The 22333-nt window shown below is 42.7% G+C and overlaps 1 protein-coding gene across 3 annotated transcripts in view; it reads right to left on the reverse strand.

Annotated features, from left to right (window-relative positions):
- The window catches only part of SYT9 (synaptotagmin 9), a 201959-nt gene that overhangs the window by 46584 nt on the left and 133042 nt on the right, over positions 1-22333 (reverse strand). The window contains exons 4-7 of one of the 3 annotated variants that reach the window (XM_040456997.1): positions 10777-10897; positions 9175-9346; positions 7296-7395; positions 6968-7088 (exon numbers count right to left, since the gene is read on the reverse strand). In XM_040456997.1, the coding sequence (XP_040312931.1) occupies positions 7077-7088; positions 7296-7395; positions 9175-9346; positions 10777-10897 (405 nt within the window). In that variant the 3' untranslated portion in view covers positions 6968-7076. Of the gene's footprint in view, positions 1-6958; positions 7089-7295; positions 7396-9174; positions 9347-10776; positions 10898-22333 lie in introns of those variants that run through there. The other 2 variants (XM_040456996.1, XM_040456998.1) reach the window with 2 other exon arrangements.

Raw genomic sequence — 22333 nt, forward strand, 5'->3', positions numbered from 1 at the left:
TTCCAAATGTTCCCTTTGCATGTTGAGAGGAAACCGTAGAGATCTGAACATAAGGCATAAGTAGAGAGGAGTCATGTTATGTATAAAGTAAGTGTAATAGAAAGAGTTAGGGGTTTCCCCAAAAAGAAAGATGAGATATAGCTTTAGTGACTTAAGAGAAGTCATTCTAGGTACCCAGCTAGTTTCCCTCATCTGTGCCTTACCTGGCTCTAGTAGCAGGAGCACACTTCTAGAAGAACATCCTAAGAGATGTTAGAATTACAAAGAAATGCAAAAACCTCAGTAGTTAAGGATTTTAAGGGAACAAAGGGAATGTAAAAATCACTAGTCTCCACCAGGCCAGGAAATAGCCTCACCCTATCAGAGACAACCAGTGGTAAAACTCCCAGCGCTGGTTCAAAAGTAAGCAAGGCCCCGCCCTCCTTACCCAAGAGAAGGAGCCCCAAACCCCAGTCAGTTTATACCTGCTCTCAGAGCATACCCGTGTCTAACAGTTACCTCTGCTTCATTATGTCATAGTATCAGCCTTAAATGGAGCACAAGCTTCTTTAACATCACATAGGATGAATGTATAGGCATGTTTTCTAAGTACACCTGCACAACCTCGTGGCCCGCCTTCACAAGTGGTGACAGAGCTCCCCTTTCTGAATACTCATCCTAAACTCTAAATAAAAAGAACCTACTCCTCCTTGCTTGGGATGGGGGGTGGTCACGACTTTGGAAGTTATTCCCTATGATCTCCTTACTGGCTGCAAAACAAAGTTTCCTTTCTGTGAAAACTCCCCCTCGTGTGGTATCTACCTGTAACTCACCAAGGAGCAAACTCACATTAGTTCAATTACAGAAGATTCTTCCAGCTGGGAGGAGGAAGTAGAGAGCTTTGGCAGAAGAGACAGGGAGAGGGGAAGACAGGATCTCCTGTGAGGTCCTGGTTTCACCCCTCAGGACTAAAATCCCAAATTTCAGGTGGACTGAGGAGGAAGCTGAAGGTGGATGTGTCGCTCTACCAACATGAGGCCAGAGGAACAACGTAGAAATGGCCATGTGGGGCACCTGGCTGGCTCAGTGGGTAGACAGTGTGACTCTTGATCTTGAGGTTGTGAGTTCGAGCCCCATGTTGGGCATGGAACCTACTTAAAAATAAAATCTTAAAAAAAAAAAAGGCCATGTAACTCAATGGACATGCAGAGGGTGTCTATACTGTCATCAAGTCCCCTGAAGCTCCTATGTGTCTCTGATGTTTGGAGGGTGTGGAAAGGAGAGGACTATTGGCTGACAAGGTTCCAGGGGTTCCGGCAAGTGTGGAAGTGACCCCGTACCAAGGGGTGCAAAACCTCCTAGGCCAGGCATCAAGTGAGAGATGCTGTCAGACCTCAGAGATCTTCAGGGCTGGCAACAGCCACATTCAGGTTTGGCCAGCCTCAAAGAGGCCGAGCTCCCACAGAGTAATCAGGCCTGGCTTGGGCTTGTTCTGTGAGGACAGGTAGCAAGTTACATCAGCAGGGACCCTCAGCACAGGCAGAGACAGTGTGGCATCTGATGGCCAGAGACAAGAAGGAAAATGTCCCCTGTCAGGTGAAAGCATGCAGTCCACTCCTGTCACAAGGCCTTTAGGCTTCCCTACACCTGGATGGCAGCTTAGGAAGGAAGAAGGAGAGGAGACTTCTAGAAAGAAGGGAAATAGCTCTGGTAGAGAATTTAAGCATTATATTTGACTAAATATTTATGCCAGAGAAACCAAGATAACCTAGAAGAGACCAGAAATCATTAATTAGCAAGATCAAGTTTTTTTTCCCCTTCCTGTTCTTTACCAGGATGGTATTCATTTTAGATAATGAAGAAATTTACATTTTCTTACACTATTTTAATGTACTTCAAGTGCTTCTGGTTCTCTCGGTTCCCATCCAGGCCAAGCATTTTGTTGTCTGAGGCACTGAGATCTTCTGTTGGATCATATTTGGAGTGGTGGGGGCGGGGGGGTGTCACCACATGCAGAAGATACTGTGATAGCATGTGGCCCTCCAGGTACAGACTCCTCATTTCCTCCATCACTATCTGCTGACACACACATTAGGCTTATGCTCAGCTCAATGACCCAGTTCTTGGGCTACCCCTTCACAGGGCAAAGCATGTGATCGCCAGCCTCAGTTCATCCCTTACTTACCAGAACTGAATTCACGGTATTTTCAAAGACCAGCAATGGGGGTGCTGTAGGCACCTCAGGTACATCCTGCTTCTGTGTGGCAGCACTTTCCAGGGCTCTCCCTGTCCTGTCCTTGACTCCACACTTTCCCCTACCCAGTCTCAGTTTCCTTCTCTGCTAGTCTAGTCCTCACCTGGGCCCACGTCCTGCAATAGACGCCAAGTCCTCTGATGGGAACCTCATCACCTGCTTGGTTCTTTCTAGCCAACCCCTCCCCGTTGTGGAGAATCACTTTTGTTTCTTCAGTCTCTTGTAAATAACAATTTGGCCAAAGTGCTAAAGCCTCTGAGTCCCTCACTTCAAAATCTGGGTAGCACTGCGTTTCGCCTGCGTCAACGTCTCCATCCTGCCTGGGCCCTTCTCAGGAAGCTGGAAGGAGCACTGGCTCACACTGCAATGACCCCTGGGGCGGGGGAAGACACCTAACCCAACCGGAGCGATTGGATGCCTTCTCCCGGGAATGTGTGTACCTCGAAGACTTCAGGCAGGTTCTGCGGGGCAGTTGATGGCCACTATATAGAACTGGTTTCAACAGCCTGGTCGTGTAACTCCCAGTGGTGTCTGGATAACTGATGCTTGCTGTCGTTCTACAGCTGTAAGCTTACACCTTCAAGAGGTTCCAGAGGGTGGTAGGTGAGTACTCTGGTCATACTGGGCCACACTTGTCCCTCAGTTATGCCGGAACTGCATAACTCTTGAGTTGTAGGGGGCACTGGGCTCAGTGAGGTGGCCCTGCGGACCACCAGACCAAGTGGGTGCAGAACCCCTTTGTATATACACACACATAGGAAAGGCTGAGCTTAGAGAGAGGAGACTTATCCACACCTAAGCACAACGTGAATAGGACTCTGGGGTTTAGAATCTTGTATCGCCGCCCGTCAGGATAATGTTGCTGATCTTCATTATACATTCTGATTGGATATTCTCTCTTCTCTCTCTTTTAGAGAAGTAAAATTTTATTTAACCAAATGGTGTCTGTGTCCAGTCTTCCCATTACACCAGTTCACTGCTTGTTAATGCAGAGGTTATGCAGCACTACGGGGGGAAAGTGATGAAAACCAGGGACTATTTTTATTATTCTCGCCGGGGTTCATGATGTAGGCCAGCTCCACTCCAGAAGGGTGGGAAGGGTGCTGGGCTGTGACCAGGCCAACACCATCTTCTCCAGGATATCAAAGGGGGGGGTGCTGTAGTAGGAGCTCCAAGAGTTCTACTACCTCCTGAGGCCCCCCTGGAAGGGATATTCCTGTCCCCGAGTCCCAGGCAGCTGGCTCTAGGGGAGTCTGCACAGCTTCCCAAGCCTTTAACATCATGGAGAGTGAAGGGAGCTGTATTGGCTGACCTTTGAGTGTGCAGTGAAGCCATCCAGAAACCCTGAGAGAGAAATGGATTTCTGGACTCATTGCCTTTGAAGACTCCATCTGCCACCTGCCCTGGCAAGGTCAGGGTGTGTTGGATGCAGCCCCGCCCGAGCCCGCTGCCAAATCTCTGCAGGGTTCACGGTTCAGTCTTAACCTGGTCCCTCAGCCCCCAGCGGTGAAGAGCTTCTGCCAGGCCAGACTCCCTTTATACTAAATCCTAACTACCCCATAATCTCTCTCTGCCTTTCTCTCATTCACGTATACACACATGCTTATGTACACACACACACACGCACACATACGCAAACACACACAGAACTGGGACTTAATTGCCGTTTTTGCTTTTACGCAGAAAATCTAAAGGTTCTCAGACAGTGTAAGAGGAGAGGAGAAGAATCAAAACTTAAGGGCATGCATCTACGTCTAGCCCCTTCCCCCCATCTGAGGGTGCAGGGGGTGGGATTTCCAGCCTTCCTTTTATCCTCCATGGCAAACATGATGGCTGAGGGTTCCATGAGGACACACGGCAGCCCCTTACCATGCGGGGCATACATAGTACTGACCGTAACAGAGAACCTCCCTGAGCGTCTACAGCCGCTGTGGCTTCACTGTCTGATCCTCACAACCACCCTTGGGAGACAGGCGCTGTTAGGGGCCACTTTGCAGAGGAGAACACTGAGATTCAGAAAGGGAGGAACAACTTGTGAGTGGCAGCACTGGGATCTGACTCTAGGTCCATCCAACTCCACAGTGAGTGCCTCTGACCAACGGCTCTGAGTCCAGTTCCCTCCTTCCTTACAGCTGTCGGCAAAGCGCAATGACCTCTCCAATCCTGCTTTTCATCTCATCTCGTACTAGTGCCCCAATTCTTTTGGCTGCACGTTTATTTTTAAAAGGGAAAGTACCGCTTCCACTCTTCGGATGGATGTGGGGTCCTGGGCGCATACTTCAAAGAGACAGGAAGCAACGGGGCAGAGATGGCCCCCTCTTCACTTGCCCCTCACAAAGGTGTGCAGGCATGTCATTCTGGGGCAGCAGTTAAGAGACCACTGTTGTACCAGCTGAAGTCATTCTAGCTGCTGCAACACACGACTCCCAAGTTTCGGTGGTTTAACCCTAAAAACACTGATTTCTCACTTACATGGCTATCATACCCTTATTTGCAAAAAGTCAAGTGCCCAGGGTTTAGGGACCATCTCCCAAGCGAGCAAAGTCAGACAGTGCTTTTTCCTCAGGAGTGAAAAGAAGTCTCCAAGGCCCTCTTTCCACGCTCCCCGTTGGGTACCATGCATGCACCGCCACTCAGGGTCCCGTGCACAATACACCACCTGTCCTCACTCCCCGGCAAGGGCACTGAGAAGGAGCTGCTGTGCACCAAACAGGGGCTCCTGTCTCAGCCCCACACCACATCCCTAAACTTTACTCCTTTCCCATCCTGGGACCTGAGAGGCAGAGAGCTCTGTGACATTCTGTGACACTCCTGATTACAAACAAGAATTAAAGTCAGCTGTGACTGAAGGGTACAAAAAGTCTATTACCACTGCTCTGATGGTCACTGGTACTGACAGACTCAGGCAGTATAATGAGCCCTCACATGGACTCCTTTGAGGGCTCCCCCAGGAGCTGAAGAAGTGAGGGGCAGTTGGGTTAGCATCTGACTTGCAGCTACTTCTCAGGTGATTCAGGGGGCCGTGGGTCTCCCTCAGGGATTAATTTTGAGTCCAGAAAAGAACGAGTCTTAACTTCACTGGCCCAGGGGCAGAGATATCCTTGGGGACCTATAAATTAGGGGGCCTTAGGTGCTGCTTGAATACACCCCAGGCCCTGAAGCTTAGAATCAGTCCATAGGTTCTATGCCGGTCTTCTCCCTCAGGCACCATCTCCAACAAAGGAAGACTGTCCCTTCCTCCCCAGGGCCCTCTGCCTCCCCAGGTCTGCCTCGACCCGATTCTCCTGAATCTTGATGGCAACGGAACCCACACCACTGAGGTTTTGTCTTGGCCTCTCAGGATGGCTTTGCTGGGAATAGAGCTGCCTGTACTGGAAGAATAAGAGGAAAGTTCTCTGCCTGGAACCCATGCTTCCTGGAGTCCCGTTTTCCAGGGGCTTACTTCCCATCACTTAACCAAGAGCAGGAGGGAAAATGCTTTCCTGGACAGTCTCACCTGCCACCTTTGTGCTCCTGTAGCACCTGATATGGATGTTAAGGCTCATGACTGTGCATTTTAGTGGTTAGTTTGCATGCCTTCTTCTGTCTCTTTTGTGGTCTACAAGCTCTTCACAGGAGGTTTCTTATTCACATCTATTCTCTTTACCTAATATGGCATTTGACTCTCACAGGTGATACCTAATAAATGCAATTTGTTTTTGAAAGAATGAGTTAGCACATAAATAAGAGAGGGTGCCAATGAGCAAAGATGGATGGGGGAAGCATGAATGAGAAGTAAATGATGGGGGTTGGTAAATGAATGAATGAAGGTGTGAAGCAGAATGATGGCCCACTGGATGCAAGTATTCACTCATCTCTTCTTCCCTGCACACAAACCCCGGTTTTTAGTTGGGACTATTTACACCCAGTAAAAGAATACATTTCCCACATATGTCCATGCGACTAAACTCTGTGACTAAGTTAAATATAAGTAGATGTGTCACATGAGACATCAAAGAAAATCCTTTGAAAGAGAATGTGTGTGCTTTTGGATCTTGCCTCTTTCTACCTTTGGATGACCTGAAAAGATATGTTGGAGCTTAGCAGCCATGTTGTTCAATGAGGTGACCTCAAAAAAACCCCACACTGGGACAGTGAAGCAGAAAGACAGAAGTCTAGTTCTCTATTGTAATCACAGAGCCACTAGGCTACCTTCTTTTGGACCTTTTTTTATGTAAGAGAGATATAAATTTCTATTTCATTTGTTGTTTTGTGCATTTTTATCACATGTAGTTGAATCTGATATTAAACAGCTTGTCCAGAATCACAGGTTAATGCCACAGCCGGTCCTGGAATCCAGGCCTCCTCTCTCCTAGTCTCAGGTTCTTTCTGATGCTACACATAAGTCACTATATGGCGACCTGAAATTCCACACTCATCTGGATCCTGTAGACACCTTCCAAATGTCAACCCAAAGCCATGACATGGAATCAGAGAATCTTAGTCATTCTTGAAGACAATCAAAGTGAGGGATGAGTGATCAATGTCCAAAACCCACTAGACAGAGGGGGAGCACAGACTCAACCTCAGGCTGAATGCAATTTCCAACGGCCTCAGAAAAGGCAACCAGAGAAACCCATCAGTGACTGTAGACCCCGGTACACTCACACTCTTGGTGTCTTCTGCATTTCAACAGTAAAGCATTTATTCTTCCACAAAGTGGAGCATGTGGGAGTAGGGTCTTACCTCCACCAGGGAATGCCAGTGTGCAATGGGCTTCCGAGGATACGACAACATCTCACTCCAGTGGTCTCTGCCCAGCCTCTCGGCTTCGTTGCCTACTTGACACACGCCGATGATCTCATTATGACCTACACTGTGAAAACGGCCCACAATAACTTTTTCTTAAAATTTTGGTATGTAAGAGCAACAACTACTCAAACCGAGTGGAATTAGGCAAGGGGTGGTTCTTTTCATTCCTTAATTTAAAACTACAGGACAAGCTTAAAAGCCAATAGAACTTGGGATCCAAGATGGTACTTGGTGGCACAGAGAGGAAGAGCAGAGGTTAGCTGTCACACACCTGAGCTTTTGTAACACTGGCATGGCTTAGCTTGTTCCTGATGCATGCTAGGGATGACAACTCTGGTTCTAGAATGAGGCTGACCTCCAGGTCTTCAAACCTATGTAATGAAAAGGAGGCCATCTGAAAGGAGTTCCTTGCATTAATGGCTGCTCAAATTCCTATAAGAGGCAACCAAGTATGTGTAAAAGAGAAGTATTGGGTAGGGCAGCCATAGTCTGGAGCTTACAAAGGGGGCAGGGTGGGGATACTTCCTGAGTCTCCTTGCAACCCCTCTCTTCAGGGAATGTGTGTTCTCCCACTCTCCCCTCCTTCCTTCCAAGCCCACCTTTGTTTCTTTGACCCAACTTGATTTCCCTACTGTAGAAAGATACTTAGCTCCTTTAACTTTAGGGCTAATATTTCTGAAACTTTCCCTGGGTAGGTGCCTGCCTTGGGGCAATCTTTCCCCTTAGCAGTTTCTGGTTAGAAGTCGCCTGTGTAACTAGAATGATATGACCCATCCTTTAACTCTTTACGATCCGAGCTCATGGACTTTCTGTTGTTTTCCTTCCTGCAAAGATGAGTAATTTTTCTCCTATTTGTATGTAGGGAGTAATGGCAAGACACGGGTGGGGGAGTGTGAAGGACATTTGAGTCTGTGCTCATTAAAATCAGTTGTGTGCAGAAGCCCCATGAATTCTGCCATGGATTTTTCCAGGCAGATTCATGAGTTTACTGAGAATTGAATTGAAGCAGAGCTCATATAATCAGATTTGTTGATGCGGGAATCTTGGCAATCGCTTGAAAAAAGCTGGCCTAGATTTCCACGGTTGGTGGGCAACGTCCCCTCCTGTGACCTGACACTACTGGTGCTGTGTTTCGTCCAGAGAAGACAAGATAAGGTTTATTGCTCCATGTGGGCTGTCACACCCATGGGCAGCTGAGCCAACCCATGTGTTCCCTGAGCTGGAAGACAGTTGTGTTTCACCTAGGCATCTGCTAGAAAGGGTGTTCAGGGCACTGATGCTGCCTTAGTGACATTTCAGGGGTATGTGGGAAAATTTTCAGCTACAAATAATATTTGTAAGATTATATTAGAAGTCAGAATGATTTTTTTTTATACTTGTGCCCAGACCACGTGGGAGGTTTCCAATTAAAAAGAGACTCTGCATTTCAGTCCAATGACTGGTTTAACATGTCTAATTCCCTGTTGGTACTTCCTTTGCATATTAAAATGACTGTTTTTCAAATCTGTCCTTTAAATACACAATTGGCTACAATGCAGGCTATAAATATCTCTTCTGTGCTGTATTAATTAGAAAGTCGAGCATCTTATACATTTTAATGTACCCTGTCATCCATACTGATTCTAGCATTTTCAAGAGAACATTTCTGTTTGCTTTCAGACTTAAGTGGATGGAAATGATCTTTATTAAACACACTTGGAGAAGGGAAAAAATAACAGAGTTATGTATTTAGAAATGTTGATGGTGTGGCTAAAGTAATCACTCTGCTATTTTGAGTGGAATCTTCCCACGAAGGCCAGGCAGGATTGCGCAGGAGAAGATTAAGACCTGCAGAACCAGGTTTTTCCAAGCTGAGATTCTGGGGAGTATGCAGGAATGGAAAGGGGATGAGGTGGGGAGGAGGGGAGGATGGGGAAGGAGAAAGAAATAAAAACGTGGAGAGCAAAGAGGCACTTGGGTAATATAACTCTAAAGCATGGTTTGGAAAATGGCGACTCCTTGTCAGTCAGCTTTCCCGGGGTGTCCATTTGACTCATTTCCTGCAGCCTGGGACACCAGCTAAGAACATGTGGCCACACTCCCCCTCTTCCCTCCCTGTCCTGGGCACAAGAGACATTTTCCGCCCTGAGAAAAAGCTCCAGGTATCTCACCGGTCATAGTCCATGACGGCTATGGACAAGTGGATTTGGTCAATGTTCTCGGGAGGGACGTCAAAGACTATGGCTTCGTTGTAAACGGGATTCAGAGTGTTCCTCTTGGTGGATGTTTTCCTCTTCTTCAGTCGTCTGCCATCACACATCAGTGACACTTTCACGTAGGGATCTGTACAACCATGAGAAGTGGGGGTACTGAGAGGATACATGTGGATGTAGGGGGCAGTTCCATCACTGTGGAGTTCCACGGACTACGGGATGCAGAACTCCCTTACCTCCCTGTGGGCTGGAGTTTGAGGATTTTAATTAATAAGATGCCTGGGCAGTGACTACAGTTAGGATAATTAAGACATTCATTCAAGAAAAAGCACAGGACACTGTCTCCTCAAAGTGTGTGGAATTTAAAAATAGTGTGAAAATATCTGTTACCAAATTAGAAAATGTTCCAGCTAGAATTCCAGACTTGCCTGGCTGCAATGGGGAGAGATACAAAGGTATATCCAAGGCAGGAAAAATGGGCTGAAGGCCCCGACTCTGAACCACCCCAGACAGTCTCTTCTTAAACATCAGGTCTTTAGGAAAGGGACAGATAGAATGCCTAGATGACAGGGACAGCTTTGGGGAGTACAGGGGCTTCAAGCCCCAGAGCTGCCTGAAGTTGGGTTGCAAAGGGGGAAGCAGTTCAGCACAGCAGGGAAAGGACAAAGCTTGCTTATGGCATGACCTTGGCATAGGGTGACAGGTGACAAGGTTGGTCTCTGCTTCAGGTGGGACTTCTCTGGTTCTGCCTCACTATCCTTCTGCTCCATGGGGACTTCTCTTTCTCTCCTTGCCTGCACAACCACGTGTTTCCCTGACTCCCCATACACTGTCCAGGAGGCACTGAAAGGCCAGAAGGGGCCACATCTTTTTTTCTCTTGGAAAAATACTGGAGGCCAGTAAGTAAGCAGAATATACTGCATCTGATGTCCATTGATTTCTGTGATCAACAGCCAGTGGACTGGGTGTTCTATGACCACATTTTGGGAGCCCCTGAAGAAGTTGCTTGGGAATGTGTACAGTAGGACCTGCATATCAGGGCTTTCTTGTTATGGTTTAGAATATGGTTAGAATACCAAACTGCATAGTTCATTGACAGGCCTTGTAGGAGGATATATGATTGTTTTCAATCTTCCATAGGCCTGAGATGGTGATTACTTGTATCTGAAGAAAGACCCAATTAGATAAGCTGTGTCAGCATGTGTAAACTGTAGGTCCAGTTCACAACTATGGTGAAGAAGACATACAAGAGATTAATGACTATTCCCATTAGGTAGCATTTCATATGTGCCAGGTACTGTTTTATGACATTATATGCACTAACTTATTTAATCTTATGATAACCCAATGAGCCAGATACTATTATTAGCCTCATTTTACAGATGGGGAATCTGAAGCTCAGACAGGTTAAGGGACTTGCCCAAAGTCATACAGCCATGAGGTCTAGGAGAGGAATTAAACCTAGGTAGTTTGGTTTTATGCACCTTATTACTCTATTAGAGACTTCATAAATACTACATTAGAACCATGGGAGGAAGTCTGAATTTGAGAATGTCCCACCTGATGCTCCTGTTATGTCCATTGCCTTTAAATTCCTCGCTTTTATAATGGTGATGGTCAGCCTGCCAGCAGTTGGAAGGTAGCAGAGGGAAAACATCAGCTCTCCAAGATCCACATTGTCCTGTTGAGAAAGCACAAGCGGACTCATTGGAAACTGTCCTCAGCCTGGCACGCATAAGGACCAGCTGCAGGACAGCATTGGAAGGGACACCACTGGTCCTCGGCTCATCTTGTGAATCCCTGCTATGTCTTGCTTCACGTCAACCACAAGGAGGAGAACAAATGCCTGGACTTTGGGAGCCCCAGACCCTAAGGAAGTATAGCCTGTCCTCAGATGGCAAAGCTGTGGAGGCCGTCCAGGGCCTCACCCTCTATCTAGCCACTTGCGGCCCTGCACAGCCCCCAGGAATGAAGCCCCCAGAGCCTTGGCTATTTCCCATGTGGTTCCATTCATATTCCCACCACAATCCCCCAGGGCCCCCCCCAGGACAAAGCTACCCAAAGAAGTGCTCCTTAGGACTGCAAAGCCCCACCAGCGGCGCAGACATGCTCCACACACAGCCCCACACAGCCTCTCCCTGTTTCGTATAGCCCTTCCCCCATAGTCTTCCCCACAGGCCCCACATGAGGGCAAAGTCTCCAAATAGCCACCATCTGTATGCCTCCTTCCCTTACAGCCCTACACACTCCCCTACCCAGTCCCCTCAGGATTGCTGTCATACTTGCACACACTCCTGCAAATACCCGCATCCCAAAACACACACAAGTGCATGCACGTGCACACATACACACTCAGCCAACAACCCTCCACCCAGCAGAGCACTGCACACAACCTGGTCACGCACTATGTATGTAGACCAACACACGGCTCCACTGGATCCTGAAACACCTTGCCCCTACTATGTGGCTCTAGACAAGGACCCTGCAGAAGGCTGTGAGTGCCACCCCGTGACCCCATGCATGCCCTCCACAGCCCTGGACACACCCAGATACTCGCCTGGCCCTGCCCAGCCTCAGACAGAGCCCTCTGTAGTCTCTACACAGGGAGAAATGGGTGTGACCCCCTACTGCTGGTCTTGGGGGTTCCCACTTAGCTGTAGCTCTTGCCTTCTCTTAGTGTGTCCCTAAGGAGCCCGTTTCCCTTTGCTGGGGAAGACATCTCCTCAGGCAGTGTGCAGCCATTCAAATAGGTCGGACGACATGGTTCTCTTTCTCCTTTATAGCCCAAGGAGTTACCAGAAAGGGGGGGAAAAAGCCAGTTCATTTACTTTCCATTTCTTTGATACCTAAGGTTATCGAGCTGGGTGTCTGTGTCTAATTAATACGGTTTCATACTGACAATGCTCTGGGGAGTCCAGGTTTTGCCCTCAACATCCACAGACTCCCCTCCCTTCCTCGAGTCTCCAAAGATGCTTCTATTTTTAGAAGCAAAGATTCAGTTCTGGAAGGTCACCTCGCCCAACCTCCCTGCCTTGACCGCTTCTGCAGGAGGATGAGGCGAAGGGAATCTGTTTGGTCGCTAAGGCAGATGGATTGCTCTGCATCTCTGCGCATCACTTGCATTGTGTAAATAAATGACCTCACTCTGCAAGCCAGGCTCTTCTGGTTCCTGGAACCTGGATCTCAAGACACCCAGGTGGCTGGGCCTTTCCCTCTCAGATAGAGTGAGGGGAAGAGACAAGAATTCTACAGGAGTGTGGGGTGGTGGCACACCGGGCAGGCGCTGGACAGTTTCATTCTGCTGGTTCCCTGTTGCAGGACAGGTGTCTGCTTTCCCTGAAGAGGGAGGATCTGATCCAACTTCCTGCTGGTGGCAGAGGAGAAACAGAAACAACAGCTGTCCCCACAAATTATCTTTTTCCTTCCACACTCCCTGCTCTATTCCTTTGCCCTTTGGCTTCTGTCTGCCTTAAGCAGAAAGGCCCAAACACCTGTTCCTCCCTCAGGAGGTTTTTCACTGCACCTAGCTCACCACCCCCTCCTCTCGTCCTGCTCAGAAAATCTCAGTTTGACAAAGCAAAACAGGAGTAACCAGAATCATGCCGATGAAGCTTCATCTCACCCATTTTCTCAGCATACAGTTCTGGGAGGTCCACGCTCACCCAAGCTCTGTCAGGCTCGAGATGTGATGGGGCCTGCACTCCAAGCCCTGCCCTTAAGCCCAATGAACATAACTGAATGTGACGACTCAGGTTACTTTTGTGCTAAGTACATTTTCTTCCCAACATAAACCCCATTCACAAATCACTCACATTATGGCTCTTTGCTCATAAGTTTAAGGAAAAAGAAATCAAGCTCTGGACTTGGTGATACAGTATTCAAAAGGTCAACTAAAGTCCACATGTGTACTTAAAAAAAAAAAAGCCAGAAAATTAAAAACATAGTTATCAAAGAGAAAATGTTTGATTAGACTTTCAAGTGCTTAGAAATAAAACAGTTAACATTTTCTAAATCATGAAAGTAAAAATTATGATAAAATTAATATATAGATATTTTTAGTGAAAGAACAAAATAACCCCTTTTCTTCTGTATCTGTGTCACTCCTTTCCCCAGAATGACACTGAATAATCTTTGTAGTTTTCTTTTCATTCATCCATCAATCCATCCACTTACTCGCTTATTCTTTTAACATCGGCTGCGATGGTGGTGGTTGGGCATTGTTCTTTTCCAGGCGCTGGAGCTGTTTTTGCAGTGGGAACAACAGACAGGGTCCCTTAAGTGCAGATGGGCTTGCAGGGATATGGAACAGGGGTGGATGGTACATAATGTTGATTCTGCTTTTCCCCTATCAGCTGGTGCTGATTTGGGGTCAAGAAACTGTAGATCCCTATGTTTGCAAACATCCCTTTAAACCAATGGTTCTCAACAGTAGGAGTGTTCCCCTGGGGGCCTTATCTGGAGAAATTTTTTATTGTCATAACTGGGGAGGCAGTTACTGACATCTAGCGAGTAGTGTCCAGGGATGCTGGTAAACATCCTACAATGCACAGGGCAGCCCCTTTTACTGCAAAGAATTATCAGGTTCAAAATGTCAATAGTTTCAAGGTTGAGAAACTGCCTTACACAGAAGTGCTTATATTGTTCGTAAAAATTTTTCCAGAGTGCTGATGAAAGTCAAATATAAAAGGGTCGTGGAATATTTGGCTTCTTTTTCAGCTTGACAAGAATACAGAGTGTCACTGGTGGCTGTGTGCCCTGGGGGATACAAGGGGAAGGAAAATGTCATATAAAGAAATGCTTCACCTGCTTCTGCTTTGTGTGGCCACGTTCAGTACTGTTAGCAAAATATACTGGGAATTTATAGCAAGTGCGTGAGAATTCTCTACCTGCCAATCTGTAATGTGATATGTTTGCCTGTAGCGGTCTATGATAGCTCTAAGTTTTGTCTAATTAGTGCACTTTGCATTCTTCTTCTTAGGTTCTTTTGGTGAGCTCCTTCCCAATTCTGTGAAGATCTAGAAGGGCTGCTGCAGGAATTCAGGTTTAACCAAATATTCATGGCTCTGTCCATATCTGTTTAGGGATAATCATGGAACCCAGGCAAGGCCACTTCAAATCTTCTCTGGGATTGAAACACTGATATTGAAATGGAGCAATTATCATTTTATTGGGATTATTTGTTGGGAAGATATGAAACTAGAATTGTTGTAAGGTTCTTATACTATATGTAGCACACATGGTATAATATTACTTTAAGTTAGGCTGTGTATATTAAAGATGAACACTATGGGGATGTCTGGGTGGTCAGTCAGTTGAGCATCCGACTCTTGATTTTGGCTCAGGTCATGATCTCATGGTTCATGGGTTCAGACCCTACATGGGACTCTACGCTGACAGCTCTGTCTCCTTCTTTCTTAAACATTTAAAGATGAACACTATAAACCCATAAGAAATGACTATTAAAAGGATTTATAGCTAACATGCCAAAAAAGGAGATAAAATAGATGCTTTAAAAGTATTAAATTAATCCAAAAGGAGACAGAAAAAAAGGGAAAGAGAGTACTACGAGAAGAGACAAATCTTACAGAAATAGAAAACGAATAACAAGATGGTAAATTTAATCCTATTATTTCCATAATTACATTAAATGTAAGTGATCTAGGCATCCAAATAAAAAGCAAAGATTGAGACAATAAAATAGCAAGACTCAGTTTTATGGTGTCTACAAAAAAATGTACTTTAAATATAAAATATAAGTAAATTAAAAGTAAAACAGTAAGAAAAGATATGCCATACTAACACTAATAAAAAAATCTGGAGGACTATATTAATATCAGACAAGATATATGTCAGAGCAATGAATATTACCAGGACAAAGAGTGATATGAGAAAGAGGTCAATTCATCAAAAGCACATAACAATTCTAAATATTTATGCACCAGATAACACACTCTCAAACACATGAAGAAAAAGCTGATAGAACTGTGAGGACAGACAAGTTAGAGTCAGAGGTTTGAATACTTGAACAACAGCACTAACAACTGACTTGGTGTAACCAGTGGCATTACAATAACACTCTATCAACCAGCAGTAGAATACATATCTTTTCAAGTGCACCCATAACACTAAACAAGCTAGACTATATTCTGTTCTAGGCCATAAAGTGAGTCTCAATTAAATTTGAGAAGATTCAAAGTACATTTTCTGGCTGCAGTGGAAATGAATTAGAAATCAACAGCAAAAAGATATCTGGAAAATCTCCAAATATTTTAGAACTAAATATCACACTTATAAATAATCCATGGATCAAAGAAGAAATCAAAAGAGGAATGAGAAAGTATTCTGAACTTAACTGAAATAAAAACATGACACATTAAAATGTGTGAAACGCAGCTAAAGCAGCATGTAGGGGGAAATTTATAGCACCAAAATGCCTATATTATGCAAGAAGGAAAGTCTCAAAACAATGACCTCAGTTTCCACTCTAAGAAATCAGAAGAAAATAAATAAATGAAGATTAAAAAGAATAAATAAAAATAAAGTAAGCAGAAGAAAGGAAATAATAAAGATTAGGTAAAATAATGTAAAGGTGTATATTTCAAATAGAGTAATCACTAAATAACTAATAGGTATAGTAAACCAAGACCAACCATATATGCTGTATACAGGAAACCCATTTAAAATATCATGACAAAGATAGGTTTTGAAAGATTTTTCAAAATTAGGCAATGTAAACACTAATCAAAAGAACATTTTAGTGACTATATTAATATCAAAGAAGATTTCAAACCAAGGAATAGTTCCAGGGAGAAAGGATCAGATCATCAAGGGGACATAATCTTAAATGTGTATGTATCTACCAACAAAAATTCAAAATTATTGAACAAATCTGAGAGAATTAAGAGGTGAACTAGGCAAGCCCACAAGCAGAGTTAGAGACTTCAACACTGCCCTATCAGTCGTTGATTGAACAGGCAAATAGAAAAGAAGTAAGGATATAAAAGATCTGAGCAATAATATCAACAAACTTGACCTAATTGGCATTTACTTTACCCATTGATACTCCATCTAACAACAACAAAATATTCTTTTTAAGTATACACAAAACATCCACCAAGATAAATTATGCTCTGGGCCATAAACATTTTTTTTCATTAAATTCAAGAAGATTGAAATCATACCAAATATGTTCCAAATAAGAATAAAATTAAACTAGAATTCAATCAATAATATCTGGAAAATCCCCCAATATTTGGGAATTAAACAATATTTTTCTAAATAACCCACAAGTGAAATAAAACCCCCCCACAAGGTGTATTAAACATTAATTTGACCTGAATGAAAATGAAAATACAACATACCAAAATGTGCAGGACCCAGACAAAGCAGTACTTATAGGGAAATGTACAGCATTAAATGTTTATATTCAAACAGAGGTATAATTTCAAAACACTGATCTGAGTTTCAACTGAGGAACACACACACACACAAAAGAGAAAATAAAACACAACACAGATAAAAGGAAGAAAATAACATAGGCATAGAAAACAATGAAATATAAAAAATGGAAACACTTAGAGAAAGTCAATGAAAGCAATATCCTAGCAAGACTGACCAGAAACAAAAATTAGAAAATATTAATTATCAATATAAAAATGGAAATGGATATATCAATACAGATACTATAGACATTAAAATAATAAGAAATGTTATGATCATTTTTATCCCAATAGATTTGATAACTTAGAGAAAATGAACAACTTGCTTGAAAGACAAAAAAAACCCACCATACCAAACTAAAGAAAAAAATAGATAACCTGAATTGTTTTATATCACTAAATAAATTGAAGTCCCAATTAAAAACCTTCTCGCAAAGTAAAGTCAAACCCATTTAAGAAAAAAATAATACCAATTCTACATAAGCTTTTCCAGAAAAGAGAAGAACATTTCCCAGCTCATTTTATGAGGGCAGCAATATCTTGATACTAAAACTAGACACAGATATTATAAGAAAACTACAGACTATTGTCCTCATGGACACAGACACAATTATGTTTAATAACATTTTAGCAAATTAAACCCAGCAATCTATTAAATAGGAGATATATCCTGGACGAGTAGGATTTATCCTGGGAATGCAAGTCTGGCTTAACATTTGAAAATATTAATCAAAGTAAATCAACATATCAACATACTAAAAAGGAAAAACCATTATCAACAGACACAAAACAATCATTTGAAAAAAGTAAATACCATTCAGGATAGATGCTCTCAGAAAACTGGAATAGAAGTGGACTTCCTTCTATTAAGAAAGACACCTGTAGGGGCGCCTGGGTTGCTCAGTCGGTTGGGTGTCTGGCTCTTGATTTTGGCTTGGGTCATGATCTCATGGCTCCAGTTTGTGGGCTCTGCGCTCACAGTGTGGGGTCTGCTTGGGATTCTGTCTCTCTCCCTCTCTCTCTCTTCCTGCCCTGCTTATCTTCTCTATCTCTCTCAAAATAAATAAATAAACTTAAAAAAAAAAGAAAGATAACTTGTAAAAAAACTATAGTTAATGCTAAACTTGGTGACAGACTATACATTTTCTCTCCTAAGGTTAGGAAACAAGGCTAGGGCATCTGCTCTCACTACTTCTGTTTCACATTGTACGAGAGGGTCCGGCCAGTGAAAGAAAACAGAAATAAAAGATACACACCTTTAAAAAGAAGAAGTAAAACTGTTTTATTTGCCGGTGCAATGATTACTTATGGAGAAAATCCTTAGGAATCTATAAAAAAACTACTAAAACAAGTCTAGCAAGGCCAACAAGGCTAATATGAAAGCAAAATTATTTCTATATACTAGAAATGAAATAAGAATTGAAATTTAAAAATACACTTACATTTATACTCACAGATAAATTTAGCAAATCATGTGCAAGACGTGTATACTGAAAACTACAAAACAACGGTGAGAAAAATTAGAGAAGACATAAATAGAGAGATATTTCACATTCATACATCAAGAGACTTATTAACATGGTTAAGATATTGATTCTTCCATAATCTATAAGTTCAGTGTAATTCCAATCAAAAGTTCAACATACCTTTTGTAGATACTGACAAACTGATTCTAAAATTTATATGCAAATAAAAAGAATCTAGAATAATCAAAATCATTTTGGAAAAAAGAAACAAAATGGAAGTACTTAACACTACCTATGAGGTGTAAAATAAAACCACAGTAATCAGTAATCGAGGAGGTGTTCACAAAAGGACAGACATACTGATGAACGGAACAGGATGAAGAGGCCAGAATTAGACCCTCATTTACATGGTCAAATCACTTTCTTGAAAGGGAGCACATAATTTAATGAAGAAAAGATACTCGTTTAAACAAACAGTACTGGAATAGTTGGATATCTATTTGAAACAACAACAACAACAAAAGAACCATGACCTTTCCTTCACATGGTAGGAAAGGATTTCATGCAAATGGATCATGTAAGTACTGAAACTATGGAAGTGCTAAAAGAAAGCATAGGAGAAAATGTTCGTGACTTTGGGTTAGATAAATATCCCTTAGATGGACACAAAAAGCACAATACATAATAAAAGAAACTCATACCGTTTGCTTCATTAATGTTAAAAACTTTTGCTCTTCAAACACATTCTTAGGAAAGACAAAGGTTAAGCCACAGGCTGAAGGATTGTATTTGTATAATATACAGCCCATAAAGGAATTACATCCAGAATATATAAAGAATTCCTACAACTTAGAGAAATAACCTAACAAAAACAGGGGCAAAAGATCTGAACAGGCACACAACCACAAGAATAAGCTAAAATGAACGACTGACAATATGACTTATTGCCCATGATGGAGAGTAATTGCCTCTCAAGCTCTGCTGGAAATGCAAAATGTTAAAACCATTTGGGAAAAACAGTTTGGCAGTCTCTCTTAGGTTACACATACACATGCCAAATGACCCAGAAATCTCACATTTAGTTATTTCCCTAAGTGAAATAAAATCACACCTCCATCCAAAGACTTGTATGCAACTGTTGTGAGCCCAAACTGAAAAGAAACCCAAATGTAGCATCAAATGGTGAATGGACAAACAAAATGAGGTATATCCATACAATGGAATGCCAGCAGGCAACCAAATGGAAAAAACTACTAATAAAAGAAACAATACGAATACATCACAAAAGCATTAAGCTGAGTGAAAGGATCGCCAACAAAAGACAACATGTATGATTCCCTTTATATGAAACTCTGGGAAAAGCAAAATTACAGTGACACAAAGTGATCAGTGGAAACTAGGGACTGGTGGTGGGAGGAGGGAACTGATCATAGAGGAGCACTGGGAAATCTTTGGGGATGAGAGAAATATTCCATGTCACGATTATGGTGGCAGTTACATGGCTGTATAATTGTGACAAAACTTGTACACTTAAAATTGGTTAGTTTTATGGTATATAAATTAATAATGGGCATTAACAATTCTGAAAAGACACATTTTGTAGAGGACTACACTTTCGTCTTCCAATTTTATGGCCTTGCGTTCAGAGGATATGCCTTAATGATTTCAACCATTTAAAATATTATGTTATTCTGTCCTATCCTGTCTCATTCAGTTGTGCTCATATGTGCTTAATGTGTATTCTCTATCTGCAGGGGCCAAATTCCCATGTGTCTATTAAATCAAGCTTGTTGACTTTGTATCCAAATCTTCTTCCTTCCAGAATTTAATTAATAATGCTTTGTCTTTTAAAATACATTTAAAAAATAAATAAAAATTAAAAAGTGTTTTTTTTTATTTTTTTTATTTTTTGCTATTCCATTATGTTTCACAGCCAAATTAACAAACATTTAAGATATAGTTAAAATATTCCCATTTCTTTGCTCACTGCAGTTTCTTAAAACCCACATCCCCCCTTTATAGAAACATTTTTCATTTTACTTGAGTATGTCCTTGAGAACTTTTTTTCTTTCTTTTTTCCAGTGAGGGATCACAGGTAGTAAAAATAATTTTTATTGTGGTCTAATTCTTAAAAGAAAGTTGGCTGGGCATAGAATTTAGGTTAAAATTATTTTATCTTAGAATCATTTTACATTGTCACAATGTCTCCAAGCACTTCATGTTCTAGCTGGGATGAACATTTGATGCCATTCTTTTGTAGATTTTTTTTTTTTTTGGTTTTAAGATGGTCTCTTTGTACTTTTATTTTGTACTTATACCTTCTGAAATTTTCCCAAAAGGTATTTAGATATCTTGTTTTCCTTGATCTTGCTTGGTCCTCAATGATCCATATTAATTAGAATTCTTTCTTTTCTTTTAATGTCTTCCACCCCTCCCAACTCTCTCTCCCCCTACCCCGCCCCGGGATCAGTTAATCTGTTCATTTTGGACCATGATAGTGGTTTTCCTCATGTTCTAGGACATCCCTAATTGTCTATATTTATAATTAAAGGGTCAAAGGAAAGTCTTCTATTGCTTATGCCCTCTGTAATTCCTTTACTATTATTTTATGAGGGGCCTCAGGAGGCAGTGCAGGCAATCTCATGTTTTTTATCTGATGTATTTAACTAGGAGTTCTGATGAATTATTCTTTAACACTACCTGTAGGATATTAACATCACTAAAATTACTGAACTTTGGCATTACAGAAGGTTACACAAGTTAGGCAAAGGGAATCATTATCAACAGACTTATGATACTCCAGTTTCCTCAATATTTTTGAGTATCATTGTATTGGAGGTCCCCAAGACCACTCTGAAGTTTGATGATTCACTAGAAGGACTCTTAGGACCCAGAAAGGCTGTTATTCTCATAGTTAACAGTTTCTTACAGCATAAGGACTCAAGATTAAAATCAACAAAGGAAAAAGATACAGGGTAGAGTCTGGGAGAAACCAGGCATAAGCTTCCAGTTATCCTCCTCCAATGGAGTCACACTGACAGCACTTAACTTTCCCAGTCATGATGGGTGACAACACATATCAAGTATTGCCAAATGGGAAACTTAACTAAACCTTGATGCCCAAGGTTCCTTTCCTTTAAACACTTCTGTTTGTTTTTTTTTTTGTTTATTTATTTTTGAGAGAGAGAGAGAGAGCATGTGGAAGAGGGGTAGAGAGAGGAAGACAGAGAATCCCATGCAGGCTCCACACTGTCAGTGCAGAGCCCGACATGGGGCTCTAACCAATGAACCGCAAGATTGTGATCTGAGCCAAAATCAAGAGTTGGATACTTAACTGACTGGGCCACCCAGGCACCCCAATGTCCAAGGTTCTTATTATGGGTGGCAAAGAGTTCCCAAATGACTGACCTTAACAAGTCAGTCCTCATTTCCATCATCAGAGGTCAAACAGCATAGCTCAGGGCCCTAGGTGAACAAACACAGCTGTTTACCATTATTGCATTGTTAACATAAAATATCTAATGTGGTCCAAGTTCTGTTATATAATGAACTCTTATCAGTCAGGATATTCTAAGGGCTTAGAGGTTATCTCCCAAGAACCAGTCAAGGGCCAGTCCTTTCTTTAAAATGTGTAGAGTTTGAGGGGTGCCTGGGTGGCTCAGTCAGTTGAGTGTCCAACTTCGGCTTAGGTAATGATCTCATGGTTCATGGGTTCGAGCTCCGCCTCGAGCTCTGTGCTGACAGCTCAGAGGCTGAGAGCTTGCTTCAGATTCTGTGTCTCCCCCTCTCTATGCCCCCAAGTAATAAAAAGAACTAGGAGCATCTTTTGTTCTATTGAAGCAACTCTGTGTGGGCCCTTGGATGGGGGCTGGTCACCAGAAAGACCAAGCCAGAATAAGAAGCTTCGAATTTTCAGGGGTGCCTGAGTGGCTCAGTTGGTTAAGTGTCTGACTTCGGCTCAGGTCATGATCTCATGGTTTGTGAATTCAAGTCCCGAGTCAGGCTCTGCTGTCAACACAGGGCCCATTTCAGATCTTCTGTCTCCCTCTCTCTGCCCCTCCACTGCTCATTCTCTGTCTCCAAAATAAATAAATACACTAAAAAAAAAAAAAAAAAAAAAAAAAGAAGCTTGGAATTTTCAGCCAGAGGAGAGTGGGAGGAAAGGGGTTAATAACTGATCATGCCTACATAAGGAAGCCTCCATAAAATAGG

The sequence above is a fragment of the Herpailurus yagouaroundi genome, unplaced genomic scaffold (assembly GCF_014898765.1).
Source record: "Herpailurus yagouaroundi ecotype Mexico unplaced genomic scaffold, PumYag 218, whole genome shotgun sequence".
Taxonomy (NCBI): domain Eukaryota; kingdom Metazoa; phylum Chordata; class Mammalia; order Carnivora; family Felidae; genus Herpailurus; species Herpailurus yagouaroundi.